This window comes from Pagrus pagrus, assembly GCF_965226575.1.
Source record: "Pagrus pagrus genome assembly, chromosome: 15".
Taxonomy (NCBI): Eukaryota; Metazoa; Chordata; class Actinopteri; order Spariformes; family Sparidae; genus Pagrus; species Pagrus pagrus.
This window is the reverse complement of record NC_140199.1, coordinates 29658379-29679122: the sequence shown is the minus strand read 5'-3', so window position 1 is coordinate 29679122 and position 20744 is coordinate 29658379. Positions and strand designations below refer to the sequence as shown.

General features: G+C 42.8%; 1 protein-coding gene across 2 annotated transcripts in view; it reads right to left on the bottom strand.

Annotated features, from left to right (window-relative positions):
• The window catches only part of gbf1 (golgi brefeldin A resistant guanine nucleotide exchange factor 1), a 156823-nt gene that overhangs the window by 124779 nt on the left and 11300 nt on the right, over positions 1–20744 (bottom strand). For both annotated transcript variants that reach the window (XM_084375308.1, XM_084375309.1), the window contains exon 3: positions 6340–6406. In XM_084375308.1, the coding sequence (XP_084231434.1) occupies positions 6340–6406 (67 nt within the window). The remainder of the gene's footprint in view (positions 1–6339; positions 6407–20744) is intronic.

Here is a 20744-nt window from a genome sequence, read left to right as displayed (position 1 = left end):
TCTGTTGAGCGGGGAATCCTCTCAATGGAACTGAATCTCACAGGAACTTAATCATGAGAAATAGCCCACAAAAAACTAATTGATTGTTTCACATCAAAGGGAATAAGTCCATCTTTAGCCACTATGATGGCATTAAGTTCCGAATTGAGGTCCAGGAAGTGTGCAGATTGCTCATGTCACATGCATAATTTCTGGGGAATTAATTCCTTAAAACTGGAGCCACCACCAGTTTCGATCTAAATGAAGTCCAGTCAGATTTACACAAAGCCTTCCCAATAAAATAACTAATAAGTCAAAATTGTGATTATGTGTAACATGACATAGTCATTTTGACAGTTTGTTCCATTTTTACAATTCCTTTTTCGTGTTGTTACCTTGACTGAGCTATATTTTAGCTCAAACGACTTCAGTCAGTCAATTGATCAGTCTTTTGACAGAAAATCAAAATTTCCATTCCATTGTTTCAATTCAAGTTTCAACTCAAATTCCTTGAGCAAAAGAACCCAGGATGATTTCAAAATATGAACAATTTGCTGGTTTTGTTTGTTTTTGGACTAAAATAAACCATTTAATGACATCTATGGCTCTGATAAAGTGTGAAGGTCATACAGGTTTTGCTGTTATTTTTTTATGTTTTATAAACCAGAAAATTAAATCATTAATAATAGAAATAATCCCCTATTTGCAGCCCTAGTATATTTTTCTATGAGCATGCACACATATTATTTTTTTCATTTATCTTGGTACACTGCCCACCAAACATAAAGGCAAAGTAAATCTGACAAGACATTAATGTGAGCACCAACTCTACCCACACAGTTCATTGTCTTTTGACCGTATCATAAAAATAACCCTGACGGCAGGGTTAAGAACCTAACCCCTGATCTCATGCTTACAGCTATGGGACACCAGGGCCACGTGGCAGACATGTAAAGAATTGGCATGAGGCAGATTCTCCTTGCTCAGAATGCATTCACGAGTAAACATATTTGCATAAGTGGCTGAGCGACATGAATTATGGTTCCTCCTCTTCTGCATTTTCCAGCTGCCTCGGCTGGTTCAATTGGGAGTGATATATGTGTGAAGATCAGGTGGCAGGGAAGAGGAAGGGAGGGGTGAGAGAGTGGAAGGGGGGTAAAAGGCCACGTCCAGTTCCAAAGTGCTCGGGCTGTGAGCCCCGGAGGCCCGTCAGTGCCATCATGACCACAGCTGGGAACTGAGACGACATACACTTAGGCTTGACCTTGAAATAAGACTGAGAGGGATGGCATGTGTGCATTCTCTCTTGATGACTGACATGACGGTAAAATGCAATGAATTAGTGAGGTTGTCAGTAACGCATGGAACAGGCTGTGTAAAATCAAAAGGAAAACATTTCAAAACAGATGTATATTTATACTGGTGCCACTGAGTACCTTCAATTTATTGCCAGAGATAAAATAAATGAGTGTGTACAATGAGCATTACATGTTGGCGCCTCAAATTACGTGACAAAAAATACATTATTTTTCTCATAATTCTACTATTCCATGCCAAATTAGCTCCACTTTGTGCTTTGCTTTTGGGACAGCAGGATAATTATTGTAAAGGTCAGCTCGAGAGTAATCAAATCATCCTCCACAATGTTCAGTCGGCAAATCCTCGGCCATGCCCCCTGATATCTACCTCTGGTGCGGTGCTGGTGATTCGAGTCAATTAGAGGTGTGCTGGTGAATTTCGTTAGTGTTTGGATGAAAAGAAGAAAGCTGTCAGTCAAAAGGCCACTCTGGCTTTGTATCTGGGGGCTGCAAGGGACTCTAAACCTGTATTTGTATGAATAAAAATGAAGGGATTTAGGAGCAGACTGTTTCTTCTGCAGACTTGTCAAAAATCTGACCTTTGCTGCAGCAGAGGGGGTTGATGGGAGAGGAGGATGGAAGGAAAGAATTGAAGATTTGAGAAGCTGAGGCTCAGTGACTTCTGCATATAAAAAGGTGCAACTGAAAAAAAAAAAATAGGTGAGCAGGATATAAAATAAACTGTATGTCAGAATGAAAGGCTGTTCTCCACACTCTACTACTCTCTGAGGTATAGTCCAACAATGAAATAAATCCACAGAATTATTCAACAAGAGATTGAGACAGATTTGTCTGTGTGATGACAATCCTCTCTGGAGCAGACCCCCTGTCAATGTCAGATAAGAGAAAGACTCAATCTGCAGCTCAAAACAATACTTCACATGTTAGAACATCACATATAGTATGTTCTGTAGTTGAAAGTGAGAGTTCACACTGAAATGCAGCAACAAATCAAAACGTAAAACCAATTTGTACTAAAGGTGGCCTGTTTGAAATTCAAATGTAGTGCTTTCTGGTCTTTTTAGGCTACTATCACTGATGAGGTCAAAATACAAAACATAACAAAACATAGCAAAAGACTTTAAATGTTCAAAATGTCATGAAATTAATCAAAATAATAACATAACTGATGTTAACAACATATGGATGTATAACTAACCATCAAAAGGTTTCAAAGGTACAATCAATGGTTAAGCAACTAGCTTGATTTTGGGGTGTATGTTTCCAATGCAGCAGGAAAAAAAACATTTTGGTCCTTTATTCGGAAAAACTATCAAATTCTTATTGTAAATATTATGGCACTCAATAAATAAGAGTAAATGTCATTATGACTGTAATGCTCCACTGATATAAGAGCCTGTATATTCCTGGTGCTCATAGGGCATATTTTGATTTAAAACACTACAATGGCACTCAGTAGAGCTCATACCTCCACCAAAGCCCAACATTCTAACCCCAATTCAATCAAGCCTAATCCAATATTAAATAAAATTTATTTAACCGCGCTAAATCCAGAGTTTTACGTGTATCCACATCAAATTGTACTCACTCATAGCGATGCCAGCCTGAATGCACCTGATTTTTTTCATCAGGATCCATGCATTATTCCCTGAGAAATTCACAAAACACGTTCTATCTCGCAATGTTGTCAATGTTGTTCCTTTATCCAGATATAAACCAAAGGTTAATGTCATCGCTTCTCAGCTTAGACCCATCCTCCATCCAAGTTCAGTTAAAATCTGTTACGTAGTTTTTGTGTTATCCTGCTGACAAACCAACCAACCAACCAACGGACATGGGTGAAAACATCTCGCCTAGATGAAGGTTATAATACATGTACCACTGTGTTCTGTAAGTTTAAAACCAAAGAACCTTTGTAGGACAGGAAAGGCCAAATTATTTTGCAAGTCAGTGCACATTTAAGGACAGATGCTGTGGAAAGCACTCAATTATATTTTATGCTATAATATGCTTCCTGGGACTGATTTGCCTGGCTGACGGAGCAAGGTAGAGCTGAGGCGTCACAACATATGGTCCATCATTGGCCAAGCTTCCTCATCTGTGCCCTCATTGTTTGGGAGTCAAGAGAGGAGCACATTTTCCCATTTCCAAGGAGTAGAGGGAAACTTTTTTTTCCGCTTTCAGAAAAGAGAGACAACATTTCCTTTCCCAGAACAATTTATCTCTCTGCTTGACAAGACTCCCTGCTATATTTACCCAACTAGAATTGCAGATGATATACTTCCAGCTGCACTACTCTCCAACTCTATGGCACATGGTCCTGTCAATCACACTAGTTACAACAGAACACGACAACAAGAGCAGTGAAACCCCCAGCCAGACAGAGAGAGAAACAGAGAAGATGGAAAGAAAGAAAATAAGAGAAAACACACGGAGAGGGCCTGAGAAACCTAATTCAGATTTCCTTTGCTGGTTGGCTTTTGTTGTTAGAGGAAGCTGAGATACACAGCAGAGTGAATGGAATTACTGGGCTTTCATTAAGCAGACAGCTGGGCCGCTGCGAAACCTCAAAGCAGCCGCACAACAGCCCACCCGCAAGATTTCCATCTAAAATACTGCTCAGTATGAGCAATATAGTAACGGAGATGTATTAGGTTGTTATGCTGCTGCAGAAACAAAACAAATTGATCAGTCTGTCAAGCACAGAATTTAGCTCTACAGTGGTTTTTGATCTCCATTTTGTCCCTCATCAGGGCATGGATGTTACATTTGAGAGACTGGGTGCACAGGGGATCTGGGCTTAAGGCTTTCAAACATCCTTGACATGGACTCATTACTTCATGCAAATGCGCTAAAAAAGGTGGGAAAACAACATTTCAAATTCAGATTCGACTCCCAATCTGGTCAAATAATTGTAGGAACATAGGTTTTTGGTGATTTGAGGGCTGAGGGGGTTATAGGGAGAGGAAAAGGGAAGAGGAGGGTTAACCAGTGTGTTGGATTCCTCCTCAGCCAGCAGCGCCTGTCCATCTTACAGTTGCAGAAGCATTCCCTGGAGGGAGGCAGCAGCGGTGGGGGCTCAGACTGTGCAGCTCCATGTGTTGCATCTTTCCTGTTGCCTCCAAATTCTACAACTGGAGCTGTAGGGCTGTTGGAGCTGCCAGAACTCTCATTGCAAAGGCATGACAACATGCAGGATTGTCCTCTGAGCCTGTTTGGGCCTCTCTCAGAAAAGGGGGGACTGTCAGAAGGGCACCGCTGCATTTACACACACTTGGACTCACAAATGATCAGTCACCACACTCAGTGGTAGTGTGATTAGAATCAAATCCAATTACTTGCTTTGTCCAATCAACAGAGAGTTTCTATCACATAAGAGAAAAAAATCAGCAAGTCCTCACAACTGAGAATCTGAAAACGCCTGGCATATCTGCTTCAAAAATTAGACAAATTTAGTTGATTTTCAAAATAGTCCACAGCCCATTATCATTCGGACAATCATTTAATTGACTGATAGCTGTAATTAGGACGTATCACTTGTGATTTCTTAGACTGTATGGAAATGTGATATTTTCACATAATAGATGAAGCAGTAAAACCTACAGGTCTTAAACATGAGACTTAACATGTAGTTTTTTATAGGAGTGTGGGGCAGCTGCTCTGTATGAGAACAAAGACTGTAGTGCAACTGGTCAGAGGTCAGGGTTTATCTAGTGCTTCATTAAAGTGACTACGAGGAACTTTTAAGTGTTTATGAAACAGTCTCATGATTCCTCATGATTATTAAAGACTTGCAAACGAGACCATTAGCAAAAAGACTGCTATTTTTATATACTTATCATTAATGCCTGTGCTCGGGTCCGATCACATATATCATATAAAATCACATATAAATACATACCATCAAAAACCATCCTGTGGTCTCTCTGTCACTTGCTCCCAAAACAAATGCACGCACCGCCGGCACTTGCCAGCAAGGATCTTTACAACAGCAGGCGCTGGTGTCGTAGCGCTTTGGCAAAAGGGGCGACTAGAATCAACACAAACTGAAAGTTCCTCGTAGTCACTTTAGCCTGAATTTGTGAAACTCTATCAGCAATAGTTGCAGTATCAGCCCACACTGGCAAATCAAATGGTCCTTATATATGCACATATTAATCTTCTTATAGTCTATCTGAACTTTACATTTAATAAAAAAAAATTTTCTGATAGTTTTGTGCTAATTGAAACCCAACCCGTTTTGGTGCATAGCAAAGACGACAATCCAAAAATATCTTTTAATCTATTTTATCTAATTTATTAATCTGGAAGGGACTACAGTATATTATTAATCTGTGACACAACTGAAAATGACAATCCACAAGAGATTCAAACGTTTCAAGACAATCACACGTTTCAAGACAATCACACCATAATTAACAACATAAGCTTGAAAACAAAGAAAGTGTCATTAATTAATCTAAAGATGTGATATATAGCATTGTAAAGCATCTGCATGGCCTCACATTTTCTCCTTTTATTTGTAAGACACACTTGCACTCTTCCTTCACCTAACATTTACCTTTACTGTCTTCTGATATTGAAGATATGTCAATATCAGGGAATCACCTACAGTAGGCGAGTAGTTGAAAACACTTTTCTGGTCCGAGTTTGATTCATGATAAATCCGTGGTATATTACTGAGATGATCAGTCGGTCTTCCTGTCGGCGTGAAGAGCAGTAGCTAATGGTGCCTTTTTGTAGGCCTAATGTTGGATGGTTGTCATGTTAATATGCTGCTTGACTCAGCAATAAAAAGGATTTGAAATTATTTTTCTGCCTTTAATTCTTTGTAGAGGTGTCTGAAAGGCTCAAAAGCAGCCATTTGTTAAAAAAAAAAAGTAAATATGTAGATATATTACTTAAATTAATAAAATTTTAAAACTTTATAAAAAAAAATTAAAAATCGGCCGATTAATAGGTTATCGGATTTTTTTCCCCCTAATAATCGGTATCGGCATCGGCCCCAAAAAATCCATATCGGTCGGGCCCTACTACATACCTTTGATGTTGTTGAGTACTTCCTTCAGGTGGCCAAAGCTGTTAAGTAATGGGTCCTGTTCTTCATCCTGTGCAGAGAAAGAACATGATAAGAATGTGATGGGAGCGTGGGAGGACATCATGTAAGACATCATTTTTATCATTTAGCCTAGTCTAATCTAATCGTATACTTTAATGCTCAGTCTCACCATATACTAAGTTGAATGTGTGCTATTAAACTAACCATTTCTAGTGATAAGCATGTGAAGAATATTCTGCATAAAAACAGAAATGGCTGATTCTAAACTGTATTAGTAGAACTGTTTGTAACATGTTGGCTCTTGACAGACCTAACAGCTTGTTGTATTGCAGTTTAATACCACTTTGCAGCAGTTCTCAGTCCTGGCTCTAGAAGACAACACTTAACACATTATTTAATGCAGTTATCAGGTTAATGAAATAAGTCTTGTATTAGATAGGAGATTAGAAACTCTGTGTTGGGATAATAATGTCATATCTATCATCTATGCAATGTGACGTCTGGTAGATACAGTTAATTGTGACAAGGGGCGGAAGGTATACCAGCTTCATCACAGCTAGCAATGTCACATATTATGGATGGATGGATGGATAATGTAGAGTGCATACCTCAGCCAAGGCCCAACAGTCCCTTTTAAAGCTATAGTGCGTAACTTCTACGTGTCTGTAAATATCCGTTTCACCCAAGCCACTATAAGAGGAGATGATACAAGGCTGATTAAGCCGTTCGGCTCCTCTAACATCTCGCGGTACTTTTCAGTATTTGCTCTTTTTGTATTTACTGTCTTGGAGCGACATTCCCGCGCTGGTGCACAAGAAATGGCGCGTTCTACTCTTTATCTGAGAACGAGAAGGGAGGGGGGAGGAGAGCGCTGCTAGCAGCAACATGGCGGAGAACCCGAAGAAGCGAGCAAGAGGTGGATCCGAAGTGGTGGATCCTACTAAAAAGCCTAAAAAACCTTCACGTTCGGCAGAAGGTATCTTGGCAAAGAAAGAGAGTGGCAAAAGGAGAAGACAAACGGGGGTTATCATCGGTGTCGCTTTTCCTCGATGGAGAGCCCTGAAGGAGGAGATTGGACTGAGGTCCGACACGGATCTTGCCCTGTTACTGCTGGATAAGTAAGTGACTCTGTTTATTACGAGCAGGATGTGTTGCTGTTACATGTACTGGACCGAGTACTTTATTATTTTTCTTGGAAATGGTGCTATGAATGTAATGTACTGTTAGCAGCCTGGTGTTAGCCACATCGGTAGCCTAACGAGCAGTAAGTTACCAGGTGTGTAGCCTGTGTTGCTGTGTGTAACTTACTGCGGGGGGTCTGTGTGCTATGATGAGTAACTTTAGTAGCCTACACGCTGTGTGGACAGTTACAGTCCGTGTGTACCGTGACGAGAAGTACACGTTGTGTGGACAGTTATAGTCCGTGTACCGTGACGAGAAGTACACGTTGTGTGGACAGTTATAGTCCGTGTACTTCTCGTCACGGTACACGGACTATAACTGTCCACACAACGTGTACTTCTCGTCACGGTACACGGACTATAACTGTCGAGAAGTACACGTTGTGTGGACAGTTATAGTCCGTGTACGTGGTCCGTGACCAATAGCATGTGGTGTGTCGCGAGTGTTACTCTGTGTATGTGACGAGCAGTAAACATTTTGTAGCCAGCGTTACTTTCTGTACCGATACAAACAGTATGCTGTGTCTGGTGAGTGTTACCTGTAATGTAGAATGTGCATTACACGGTACCGTGGAGAGCTCCACTCTAACACAGAATTTACATAATAATTGCCTCTTCTGAAGAGTCCTTTTTTTTTTTTTGCATCGGCTGTTTTTCAAAAATGTTGTTTAATCGCATACGGTGGTGGAGGGGTAGCGGTGGGGAGGGGAGGAGTAGCGGTGAGGATCTCCATGGTTACACCGGGCCATACGTCATATTGAGGGGCCGGCCGTGTCATTGTAATAACGCAGAATTCCTTTAGGGGCCGGTAGAAGTTACGCACTATAGCTTTAATTCAATCAAGCCTAATCCAATATGAAACTCAAAAGTCCTTTATCTGAATTTGGAACCTCCCATGACTGCTTAGCCCATAATATCTTGCAGTGTTAAAGAAAGTGGGAAAGAAATCCTGGATCAATCCCTTTATTGGATCTGCACCAAAAGTCAATGGGGTCTATTCTGGCTCGCCATCCAAGTTTTCTGGAAATCAATTAAGTAGATTTTTTTGTAATCCTGCGAACAAACAGACATGATGAAAACATAACCCTCTATGCAGAGGTAAGAAGATGGGATGGTTCAAACTTCTAAGATCTAAGTTTTACAATTGTTGTTGGTTGCTGTTCATTTTGCTGGTTAACCTGTTGAATGTCCTGCAGCTAATGTGGCTAGTGTATTGTAGCAGATTGGAGCAATGTTGGAGTATTTTGCATTAAGGGAGTCACAAGAAATAGTGTGAACCATAAGCCTTGTTTGAAACTGATTAAATAACCACAGTAGTGCATTAGATGTTGGGAAACTGTTTTTTCACTTTGCTCCATGTAGAACTTGATACTGTAACACAAGCTCAGCTGGCTCTGTTGTTAACGCAACGCAAAAACTCCTTCTACTCCATCATCTTTGCCAGGATGTATGTCTGTTGCTGCTCTATTTAAATCCACTTGATAGACGAGCCTCGTCCATAAATATACTTTGGGTTTTTTACAATAAATGCTGTTGAGATGCCTAATCCAACCCTTTGTCCAACTCTGACAATGATTGATGCAATCATTTCTCAAATGTGATTATCAAACACGTGACAAAGATATGTAATTTAGGCCAGATATTTTACAGTTTAACAATACACTTTTTTGTCTGAGTTCGGAGCACTGAAACAGCAAAACAACTGGGAGCTTAAATTACCCCAGGCATCTTTTTCTGCATTAAAGTTTTCACATCAGCACATATCTGGTAGAGGTGTGAATCTTCACTTGCCTCACAATTCGATTACAATTCAGCTGTCAACGATTCAAATGCAAAACAATTCTCGATGCATCGCAATGCATCTCAATGCATCTCAGTGTATGGTATCCTCAATGATCTCTATTACTGCACATGGCTACTTTTTCACAATTTAAATTTCCCTTTAATTCAGAAAGTCTACAGACTACAGCAGTCTACAAAATAAAAGCTGCATCTTTTCAATACGTAAACATTACAAAAACAAAACGTGTATCCATCTGCAGTGCCTTTCACATTTGTTGTAATCTACAATAATACTGTTTTCACATGGCAGCTTTAAGATAAGGCATTTATTGACTCTGCTGCACACACCTCTCTCAGAGTTGGACTGTAAAGTTGACAGCGCCTCCTCAGATCTTGGCTGATTAGCTGGGCTGCTGTAACGGTTATTATTTATGGCTGCAGACGTTAGCTTCAGGTGAAAATGGCTAGCGTCTTTAGTAATTGTTGTGAGGCAGAAGTCACACTCAGCGTGGGTCTCATCCAGTTCTTGCTTCCCAGCTCTTTTTTTTTTTTTTTTTTTTTAAATCACTCGCAGATCATCTCTGCCTCGCTCTGAAATACCTCCTACATAAGTAACGTTAGCCTAATGTCCACCCACAGTTCTAAGCATGGGAGCAACGTTGCGACTTAACTTTATGGTTATCATTATAAAATGTTATAGTTTACGGTATACAGTAGGGCAGCCACTTTTAATTCAAAATACAAACGTTCATTTGACCGGGGTAAAAATTTCATATTCAAACCTGTTTAAAAATGCATAGTTTATAAGCGCATTAGGCCATTTGTTGTAGTTTGCCTTGCATTAATTTACAATTTATTAAGAAGAGTGCGCTCCAAAACTTCACTTTCAGCCTGACATAAGGCCTTATCGACCTATCAGTAAAAATCAGCAAAAACGTTAATGTTGTTTTTGCTAGGAAACAGAGAACAATAGTGAGCTGAGCCAAAGAAAATCTGCAGTTATACCTGGAGAAGTGTCTGTCATTCTGTCTGTCCTACCGATTCTTTGTCACATTTCTGCCCGAAAAACAGCGTCTGTCCCCGGCAAAAAACTTCAACTCATCGCGACGGTCAGCCCTCCTGATCGAGTATTCAGTGAACTTTCCCCCAGAAAACAGCATCCCTCCCCACGAGTGAGAGTTAGACAGGGTTCTCTATTTACTGATGACGATTATGTAATTATGTAATTTAGAGCAAAAAACAGAACTTTGTCACTTTCCAGGATGCATGATGGGTCAGGATCTCAATCACAACACATTATAACTGTAGGGGTGTAACGGTTACAGGTGTCATGGTAGACCACGGTAAAATTCCTGACAGTGAAGGTTACCATTTAAGTTTTAATTACCATGGTAACCGCCGCGGTGTGGAAAACTCGCGAGATACTTTATCCAAGTCTCCCTACGCAGGCACAACGTGCGCTTGTTATGTAGTGAAGAAGACATGGCGGAGGGAGGACGTGATAGTAGCGGCCCTCAAGGCATTTTTCCGCCTTCAAAGAGAACCAAATCTGAAGTCTGGGCGTATTTTGGTTATTACAAGTATGCTCAGGGACAGCTGGTCGAGGATGGCAGCCCTATCTGCAGGAGCTGCAAGAAGAAAGTTGTTGCGAGGGGCGGCAACACATCCAATTTACTTACTCATTTGCGTGGCCATCACCCTCAACTGTTCAGCGAATGCAAGGTAAGTTAACCTTAAGCTTGGGTGCATGATGTATGTGTATGTCGAGTTTTCTCTGTATAATTTGCTGTCGTCACTAATGTAAACTGACCGGATAGTGGTATAACTGAACAAAGTTGATAATAATAATAATAAATTTTATTTGTTGGCGCCTTTCAAACACCCAAGGTCACCTTACATTAAGGAAACAAAAAACAACAAAGAACAGATATGAAACACAATAGCACATAAAATGAATATATACAAAGAAAATAGGTTAAAAAAAAAAAATTAATAAATAGATAAAGTGGATAAAATGGTGGAGGGACAGGGGATTATAGGGAATAGGACAACTTAAAAAGATGTGTTTTGAGGTGGGATTTGAAGGTGTCAATGGAGTCCAGAGTGCGTATGTGTAGTGGGAGTGAGTTCCAGAGTCTGGGTGCAGAACAGCTAAAAGCTTGAGCGCCCAGTGAGGTGAGTGAAAATGAAGGGGTGGAAAGCAGGGAGGCAGATGAGGAACGGAGTGAACGGGGTGGAATATAAGGGTGTAGCATATTAGAGAGATATGGGGGGGCCTGGTTGTGGAGAGCTTTGAATGTTAGCAGAAGGAGTTTGTAATGTATACGTTGATGGACAGGGAGCCAGTGGAGTTGCATGAGGACTGGTGTAATATGATCCGAGGACTTGGTACGGGTGATGATTCTGGCGGCGGTGTTCTGGATGGTTTGTAGACGGTGGATGACTTTTTTGGTAGACCGGTGAGGAGGGAGTTGCAATAATCTAAGCGGGAAGTGACCAGGGCATTTATGAGTATTTTGGTGAAGTGCTGTGTAAGGGAGGGGCGGAGTCTGGAGATATTGCGGAGATGGAAAAAGGCTGTGCGTGAGATGTTATTGATGTGGGATGTGAATGAGAGGGTACTGTCCAAAATAACGCCAAGGCTTTTAACTTCGGTTGAAGTGGGGACCAAACAGCCGTCGATGAGAATACTGAGGGGGTGGGATTTGGAGAGTGATGATTTGGATCCAATGAGGAGAATTTCACTTTTATTGCCATTGAGTTTGAGCTTGTTGTTTGACATCCAGTTTGTAATGGTTTGCAGGCAGTCCATAAGGGCAGTAGGTGGTGATGTAGTGTCTGGTTTGGTGGTGATGTAGATTTGGGTGTCGTCAGCATAACAGTGAAAGTGAATACCAAAATGACGGAAGATATTGCCAAGAGGGAGGATATAAATGATAAAGAGTAGGGGACCGAGGACAGAACCTTGTGGAACACCGTGAGGGAGTGGTGAGGATGATGATCTGGTATTGTATCCTTGGATAAACTGTGAACGATCAGAGAGGTAAGAGTAGAACCACTGAAGAGAGGTGCCAGAGACCCCAGTGCCGGCCAAACGATCTAAGAGGATGGTGTGAGATATTGTGTCGAAGGCGGCACTGAGGACTAGGAGTATGAGGATGGTGAGTAGGCCAGAATCCGCTGCTAAAAGAAGGTCATTTGTAATTTTAGTGAGAGCTGTTTCTGTACTGTGATTGGGACGGAAACCGGACTGGAAAGGCTCGTAGAGGTTATTGTTGGATAGATGGTCTTGAAGTTGGCAGGCTACTGTGCGTTCCATAACTTTTGAGATGAATGGGAGGTTTGAGATAGGGCGATAGTTATTAAATTCGTTCGGGTCTAGACCAGGTTTCTTTAATATGGGTGTGACTGAAGCAGTTTTGAGTATGGAGGGAACAATACCATTTGATAGGGAGGAGTGTACAATTTGTGTGATGAGTGAGGAGAGTGTGGGGAGACAGGCCTTGACCAATGTGGTAGGAAGTGGATCGAGCAGACAGGTAGTAGACCTGAAAGACATGATCAGCTGAGATATTTGTTGATTTGAGGGAAGATGGAAGGTAGACAGGGTACTGGTGGGCCATACAGTAACATTGAGTGAAGGAGTGTTTGACTGAGAAGACAGGCAGGGGGTGAGATGGTGATGTATGGAGTGAACTTTGTGATTGATGAAGTCCAAGAATTGCTGACACTGAAGGGCTGATGTGAAGCGGGTGGCAGTTTCTTTGGGCTTGAGTAGTTTATTTACTGTGGAGAAGAGAATCCTTGTATTGTTTCCGTCACGGTGGATGATGTTTGAGTAGAAGGCAGATTTGGCAGTATTTAGAGCAGTCTTGTAAGAGGTGATGTGGTCCAAGTACATTTGAGAGTGAACAGTGAGTCCGGTTTTCTTGGCAAGGCGCTCAAGACGGCGACCATGTGTTTTTAGTTGGCGGAGTTCTGAGGTGAACCATGGAGCAGTCCTAGAAAAAGTCAAAGTTTTTGATGGAGCTAGGGTGTCCAGTGCAGTAAGTAGTGTGCTGTTGTAATGGTCAACAAGTTCAGTAACAGAGAAAAGGTGTGGATGAGAAATTGTCATAGAAATTAGACTGTTAAGTTCTGCGATGTTGATGTTCTTAATATTACGAAAGGACATGATACGGTCTTGGCGGGATTTGCAGACAGGAAGGTTGACATCAAAAGTTAAAAATTTGTGGTCTGACAATGGAAGTTCTGTGCCGGAAAGATTAAATGGGACAACACCAGAGCAGCAGATCAGGTCTAAAATGTGGCCCTGATTGTGTGTTGGAAATGTGACATACTGAGTGAGGTCAAAACTATCCAGTGTGGAGATAAAGTCTATGGAGAAAATGTCATTGGGATTGTCAACATGAATATTAAAATCCCCAGTTAAAATGATATTTGGAGTGATGGCACATAGATCTGCTAAAATAGATGAAAGTTCAGTGATGAAGGTGGAAGAGGGCTTAGGTGGACGATAGAGAGACACAATAATGGTGGGTACAGGTCCCTTTAACTGCACAGCCAGCACTTCAAATGATGGTGAATCTTTCACGGGAATGGGGACTATTTTCAAACTCTCGCGATAGATCAGGGCGAGGCCACCGCCTTTACCGGAAGTGCGTGGTTTGGCAACGTAAACAAACCCATGCGGCAGAGACTGATTTAAATGAAAACAGTCATTAGGCTGCTGCCAGGTTTCAGTAAGACAGACAATGTCCAAGTTAGAGTCTGCAATAAAAACGGAGAGAAACGTTGCTTTGTTCGTGAGCGACCTGATATTGAAGAGGGAGAGCTTGAGAGTGACGTTGGGAAGTTTCTGAGTCCGCAACACAGGGATTAACACAGAGTGGTCAACCGACCTCCTAACTCGGTTTGGCTCACGTGATCTCTGTGTCCAGAAGGAGCGAATGGCGCAGCTGCTGTCATCACCAGAACGGGGAGTGATAGTTTGGTGATTTGCTTCTAGTGTGGGAGAAGGAGGAAAGTAGAGAGCGGATAGACAGGTGTGCACATCGGAAAATAGTCAATCAGGTGCATAACGCACAGCATGCTGGAGTTTGGCAGCGAGCATGCGGCATCCCAACATGCTCAGGTGTAGACCGTCTCGCCCAAAGAAGGATGGACGCTCCCAGAACATGTCAAAGTTGTGGATAAAGCAGATGTTATGTGCTGCGCAAACGGATTGGAGCCAGGTGTGGAGATAGAGAATCCTGCTATAATGAACATCGCCACGGCCCATTGTGGGGAGTGGGCCAGAGATAAAAGCAGACTTTCCAGAGTTATTAAGAAGATTTAAAAGTTGAGAAAAGTGAACTTTTGTCATCTCCGAAGGCGTGTGGGTGGTGTCGTTCGTGCCGCAGTGAACAATCACTTTTGTAATTGTTAAGGGCGCTGACTCAAGGATACCTGGAAGTTTTTCCAGGATGTCAGCGGTGGTGGCACCTGGGAAGCAGTGAGTGACCGCATTCGCAAAACGAATGTGCCGAACGATGGTGTCACCAACGATCAGGGCAGTGGGGGGGAAGAGAGGAGTGGGTTCCTGGTTCACAGCAGTGTGAGAGGGGACAGGAGTAGCAGCAGCAGCGGAGGAGGATGGGAAATCCACAGTGGCTGCCAGAGCTCCAGGTGTGGGGCTGCGATCCAGTTTAGGAAACATCTCTGAGGGCTGAGGGCGGGGAGGACCACCAGAGCGCCTGTTGACAGCCTCCCTCAGCAACTTGCGGCGGAAGGAGGAGGACTTCCCCAGCTGATTGTTCTGCTGAGAGGAGGCCGACTGTTCGCCACGGACCACATCCGTCCAGAGCGGCAGGTGAGTGGACAGGTTTGGTGGAAAATTGGCTGAGTCCTTAGGTCTGGCTCCAGACCTGAACCACGTAGCGGCCGGAGATGGGAGCGCCGACACCGCAGCTGCCGCCGAGGGAGTCGACGCGTCAGGTGGAGAAGCTTCCACCGCTGCAGCCGCTGCTACTGCTGCCACAGCTGGGACAGAGTCCGGTTCCATGTGAGGGGAAGGAGGACCACCAGCCCCTGGGACAGCATCGGCCGTGGGGACATCAGCAAGGCTAACATCAACAGGGCTAACAGGGACATCAGGTGCTAGCATGGCAAAGCGGTTAGTGAGGTTGAGGGATGGAGGTGAGGCAGTGCGAGGACGCACACTCCTATCTTTGCCCACTACCACTGACCGGGGGGGCCTGTGAGCTGGGGGTTGAGCACGAGGAGGGCCGGTGACAGGGTGATGAAGAAGGGTCCCAGTGGATGGTGTCAGCGAAGGCTGAGTTCATGGAGGAGATGATTTTGGACTGTGTGGCTGCGGTGTCAATGAAGTCAGTGAGGAGAGAGTCTTTTTTCCGGAGTTCGTCTGAGAGTCGTCTGATGTTTTCGGTGAGGTGAGTGATCTGTTTTTGTGCTTTCCGGCAATCATCGCAGGGGGTGGTGGTGGATGGTGGGGTGCTTGGTGCCATGGTTGGAGCAGATGGTGGCTGTGAAGAGAGAGAAAACAGCTCCAGCAGCAACAGTGTTTGTAGTAACCTATGCCTGTTTGGCTAGCGGCTAGCTGGATCGCTAGTGTAACATTAACTTCAGGGAGGCAGTGGAGACTTACACACGAGGACTCGAGTTGGAGTCCATGGCGTCGAAGAGGCACATTAGCAGACTGTTTAGGTGGTGGAAGGAGGCGAGACTTACCGGCAGGTGAGGTGGCTGGGTGTCCGGTAAGCTAGTTGGTTGTCAGCTGTCAGGGATTTTCCCACGCTGCGCAGTGCTCTTCCTCTGCTATGTTACACAATGCAACTTAATCTGTGCAAAGATCTTGTGCGTAGTCCTATTTCTCAGTCTTTTTAGCTTTGGACATAGCCACGTTTTAAAATATGCTTTTATATTTTAAAGCCAGCTCTTCCGGGCCTGCTGTGTGTCTGTGTGAGCTTCACAGCTCTCAGTCATGAGCGGAGGAGCAGATCCTTGATCCGTGATTTGGCACGTTATCTGAACCGCTTATTAATTGTAGATTTCACTTTTTAAAGTCAACCTAATAATTCCCCAAATATTGATGCAGAGCTGCAGTGAGGAGGATTTGAGACAAACACTTTCATCTCAGCTCCGTTCACCGGAGGAGCGTCTACCTGTGGCTCAGCAGCCATTTGATCAATCAGATTGACCGAGTCCATTGACAACAGACAAGCAAGCAGACAGAGAGACAGACAGCCAATATATATGTAATATCAGAAATATATAATACTTGTGGATTATTTGTAGAAGAGACTTTATATAAAGAATAATATAAAATGGTGCATATAACAAGCGTATTCATAATTAATTTCACAATAATCCTTTTTGTTTTGATCTAAAAAATTATCCAACCTGTTTCTAACAAAAGTGATATGATCTAAATTGTGAGTTTTGTGATCCGTTTGTTGCACCCTTAGTATTAAGTAACAATGACAGTAATAATTAATAATGACATTTTCTATTCATTTTTTTCACAGAGAGGGTCTGCTGACCAATCGAGTCCTACTGCCAGTACATCTCATTCTACCTCTGTAACGCAGACATTAAAGGACACATTTCAAAAGCCATTTCTTTCTTCATTGCTAAGGATATGATGCCATTCCAAATTGTGGAGAGGCCTGGCTTTTTGAGGCTGATGAAAACTGCTGTGCCTCACTACAAAGTTCTGTCACGGATTTTCTTTTCCAAGACTGAAATCCCCAAACTCTACAATCAGGTTAAAGCTAATGTATGCAAAAGTTTAATTCAGGGGAAATTTTTTGCTGCAACAACTGACCTGTGGACAAGTGAAAGTGGAGCTGGTCTACCATACATCAGCTTCACCATTCATTACCTCACCCTGGACTGGCAGCTCGAGGCTCAGTGCTTGGACACCCACTTCTTCCCGGATGATCACTCAGCTCAAAACATCAGAGAGTTTTTTGAGAACATGCTGGAGGAGTGGACAATAAAAAAGACAGACCTGGTCTCCATAACCACAGACAATGCAACCAACATGATAAAGGCTTTTGAGGACTTCCCAGAACTGTGGCTTGGGTGCTTTGGCCATAATTTGAACCTGGCCATCTCAAAGGCTGTGAAAATTCAGAGAGTGGACACAGCAGTTCAGGCCTGCCATCATCTGGTCCAGGGCTTCTCAGGGAGCTGGAAGAGAATGAGGGCTCTGAAAGAAAAGCAAGCTGCCCTCAACATGCCACAGAAAGCACTGATCCATGATGTGGTCACCAGGTGGGGATCTACCTACAAAATGATTGAGCGATTCCTCAGCCAACAGCAACCAGTCTGTGCTACACTGGCTGGAGAAAGGATCATCTGATGCCCAAGGATGCTGACATAAGTGTCATGGAGCAAGTGTGCCAGCTCTTTGAGCCACTGAGCAAGTTTATGGATGCACTTGCCTCAGAGACACGAGTGACACTGTCAGCCATCAAGCCTGTCCTGGACCACATCACCTGTGAGGTACTGGTGAAAAATAATGAAGACCCATCCTTGACTAAGGAGATGAAAAGGGTCATATGAGAAGACCTTAACTGCAGGTACACAGAGAGGGCAAATAATGTCATGAAAATGGCTTGCTTCATTGATCCCCGCTTCAAAATGAGCTTTTTGGATGCGCCTGAGCCAGCAATTGTTGACAGCTATGTCCAGAAAGCTTTGAAGCTGACACCTGCACACACTGGGGAGGAACCACAAAGCAGCAGCGACCCCCCACTGGCATCAGAGGGGAAAGGCTTGGCCGGGTTGTTGAAAAAGATCTCCTCAACTAGACAGAAGAGAAGTGAAGAGGACAAAACTCCAACCACCCCAGAAAATTGAGTGAGAATCTCTTCCAGCAGAAGACGATCCACTGGTGTGGTGGAGGGGCCATGCATCAGAGCTGCCTTATCTTGCCAGGATTGCCAGAAAGCTTTTGTGCATCCCAGCAACCAGTGTGCCATCAGAGAGACTGTTCAGTGCCAGCAGACACATTGTCTCCCCCAACAGATCCCTCCTTAAACCAGAAAAAGTTAATATGCTGATATTTTTACACTTTAATCTGAAGTGAACAGAGATGCATGCATACCGTCTGAGGAGATATGGGAGGGAGAGAACAAGCACACCCACTATGCTGTTCATTTGATTTGTTTACATATTTTGTGTTATTTTAACATAAGTAACACTTTTGTTGTTATTGGTGCAATATGTTTATCATGATTGTTGCTTTCATTTGAATTACTTATTCAAATTTACTTAATGTGAAATTAAATTGTTTTTTTTACTGTGATAATTATTAATGTTACAGTTTTGATACATATTTCTTTTTACTATATCTAATGTTTATTTTGCACAGTTTTGATAAATGTTTTACTGTGATTATTGTTAAAGGGGAATTGCCGTTTTTTACAACCTGGACCTTATTTCTAGCATAAAATACGATGCTTTACTCACCCAGATGACTTTGGTGTCATTTGGAGTCGTTCGGACGAAATTAGATCCAGTGGAGCGCTGCGTATATCCATATAATGCGAGTGATTCGGGCACCGAAGCGCAGCCTCTATGCTAGTGCTATTCCCCTCTGAGTCCTGGGTTGCCTGTTATCAACATCCGGAGGAGTTGATAACTCAGAGGAGGGAGAAAAGTTTGCACTCATGAAGTCCGGCTTTCTATACGTAAAGCAAACAAATTGAAGGCAAATAAACAATCTATGCATGTGTGTGAGCTACTTACTCAATCGAAAGTTGCCCATTTGGTCCTGCAGGCTTTGGCTGGGTCTTCCAGTTGACTTTTGGGACACGAAAAAAAGTCTCTACCTCAGCCCTGTTTATCATTGAACAGAAATCCTCCAGTGTTGTGATACAGACATTTATTGAGACATCCAGACATCTCCTGGCCTCAAATCCCACTCTGAGCAACACAGGCATTCCTCCTCTGTTGTCATAGATGAACATTGTCCACAAGAACACCACCAGTTACCATCTTCTCGCAGACATGCAGCCGTTTGTTGTTCTTTGGCCAGCTGTTCCTCTCTCTGCCTCCGCATCCTCCTTTCAACGAGCTCCTCATCCGTGTACTCTGGCTCAAAACGGTAAGGACGTCCATCATAAACAAAGTCATCGTCCACCACCTCAGAATCGGAAAAATATTCAGCCATGTTGCAAAAAACTAGCAGTAGCAAACTACAGGTAAACAAGCCAGCTGTCGCAGCTGCGTGCGGCGCTCAGAGATGACATCATCCAGGTCAGAGGTTAGTAGGTCAACCTACAGACCCCGGATGTTGATAAAAGGCAACCCCGGACTCAGAGCGGAATGGCACTAGCGTATCATAACAAAATATTGGTGAAATGAACTAGTTTCGCGGCAGATAATGCGTTATATAGAGGCTGCGCTTCGGTGCCCCAATCACTCGCATTATATGGATATACGTGGCGCTCCACTGGATCTAATTTCGTCCGAACGACTCCAAATGACACCAAAGTTATCTGGGTGAGTAAATGATCATATTTTATGCTAGAAATAAGGTCCAGGTTGTAAAAAACGGCAATTTCCCTTAAATGTTGCAGTTTTGCTAAATGTTTTACCGTGATAACTGTAAATGTTGCACATTTTTGATAAATGTTTTACCGTGATTATTGTTAATGTTGCACAGTTTTGATAAATTTTTTACCGTGATTAATGTTAATGTTGCACAGTTTTGATACATCTTCTATTAACTGTATTTAAGGTTTATTTTGCACAGTTTTGATACATTCGTTTATACTTATTTAATGTTGATTTTGCAGTTTTTTGTTAAGGTTTTGGATTTGGATTATTTTATTATCTAATAAATCTATTTAAATATAAATCTTGGTGAAATTATTTCAATTTATCAGTGTATCAGTGTTTTTTCAACATTTTGAAGACCTTTTAAAAACATTTTAAAAATACCCCGGTATACCGATAACCGTGATAATTTTGGTCACTATTACCGCGGTGTGAAATTTTCATACTGTTACATCCCTGCATCCATATGATTATAAACAGTCAGCGGGTACATGTTTAGATTAACAGGACACGTTAAAAAAAACATCAGATGTCACACCTCTTTTTGATCTGCAGCGCCGGCGTGCTGTATGAATTGACACACTGGTGTGGCTTTACGCCGGAGCTGCTTGGTTCTGTGTGAACAAACAACAGCGGAGAAGGCAGCTCTTCAACAACAACAAATCTGCGGACTCTCCAGCTAGTTTACCACCTAACTATGGCGAAGGCACCACTGGCAAGTGTAGCAGTGTGTACAACCTCAGTTTAACTGCACGTCATTCTGCATTCGGCTTCAGCAGGCCCCCTGCCGGAAGATCGTTAAAAGGCCATTGGTGATGAGATAGAAGCAAGGAAAAAGTGACAGGCATGTTGTTA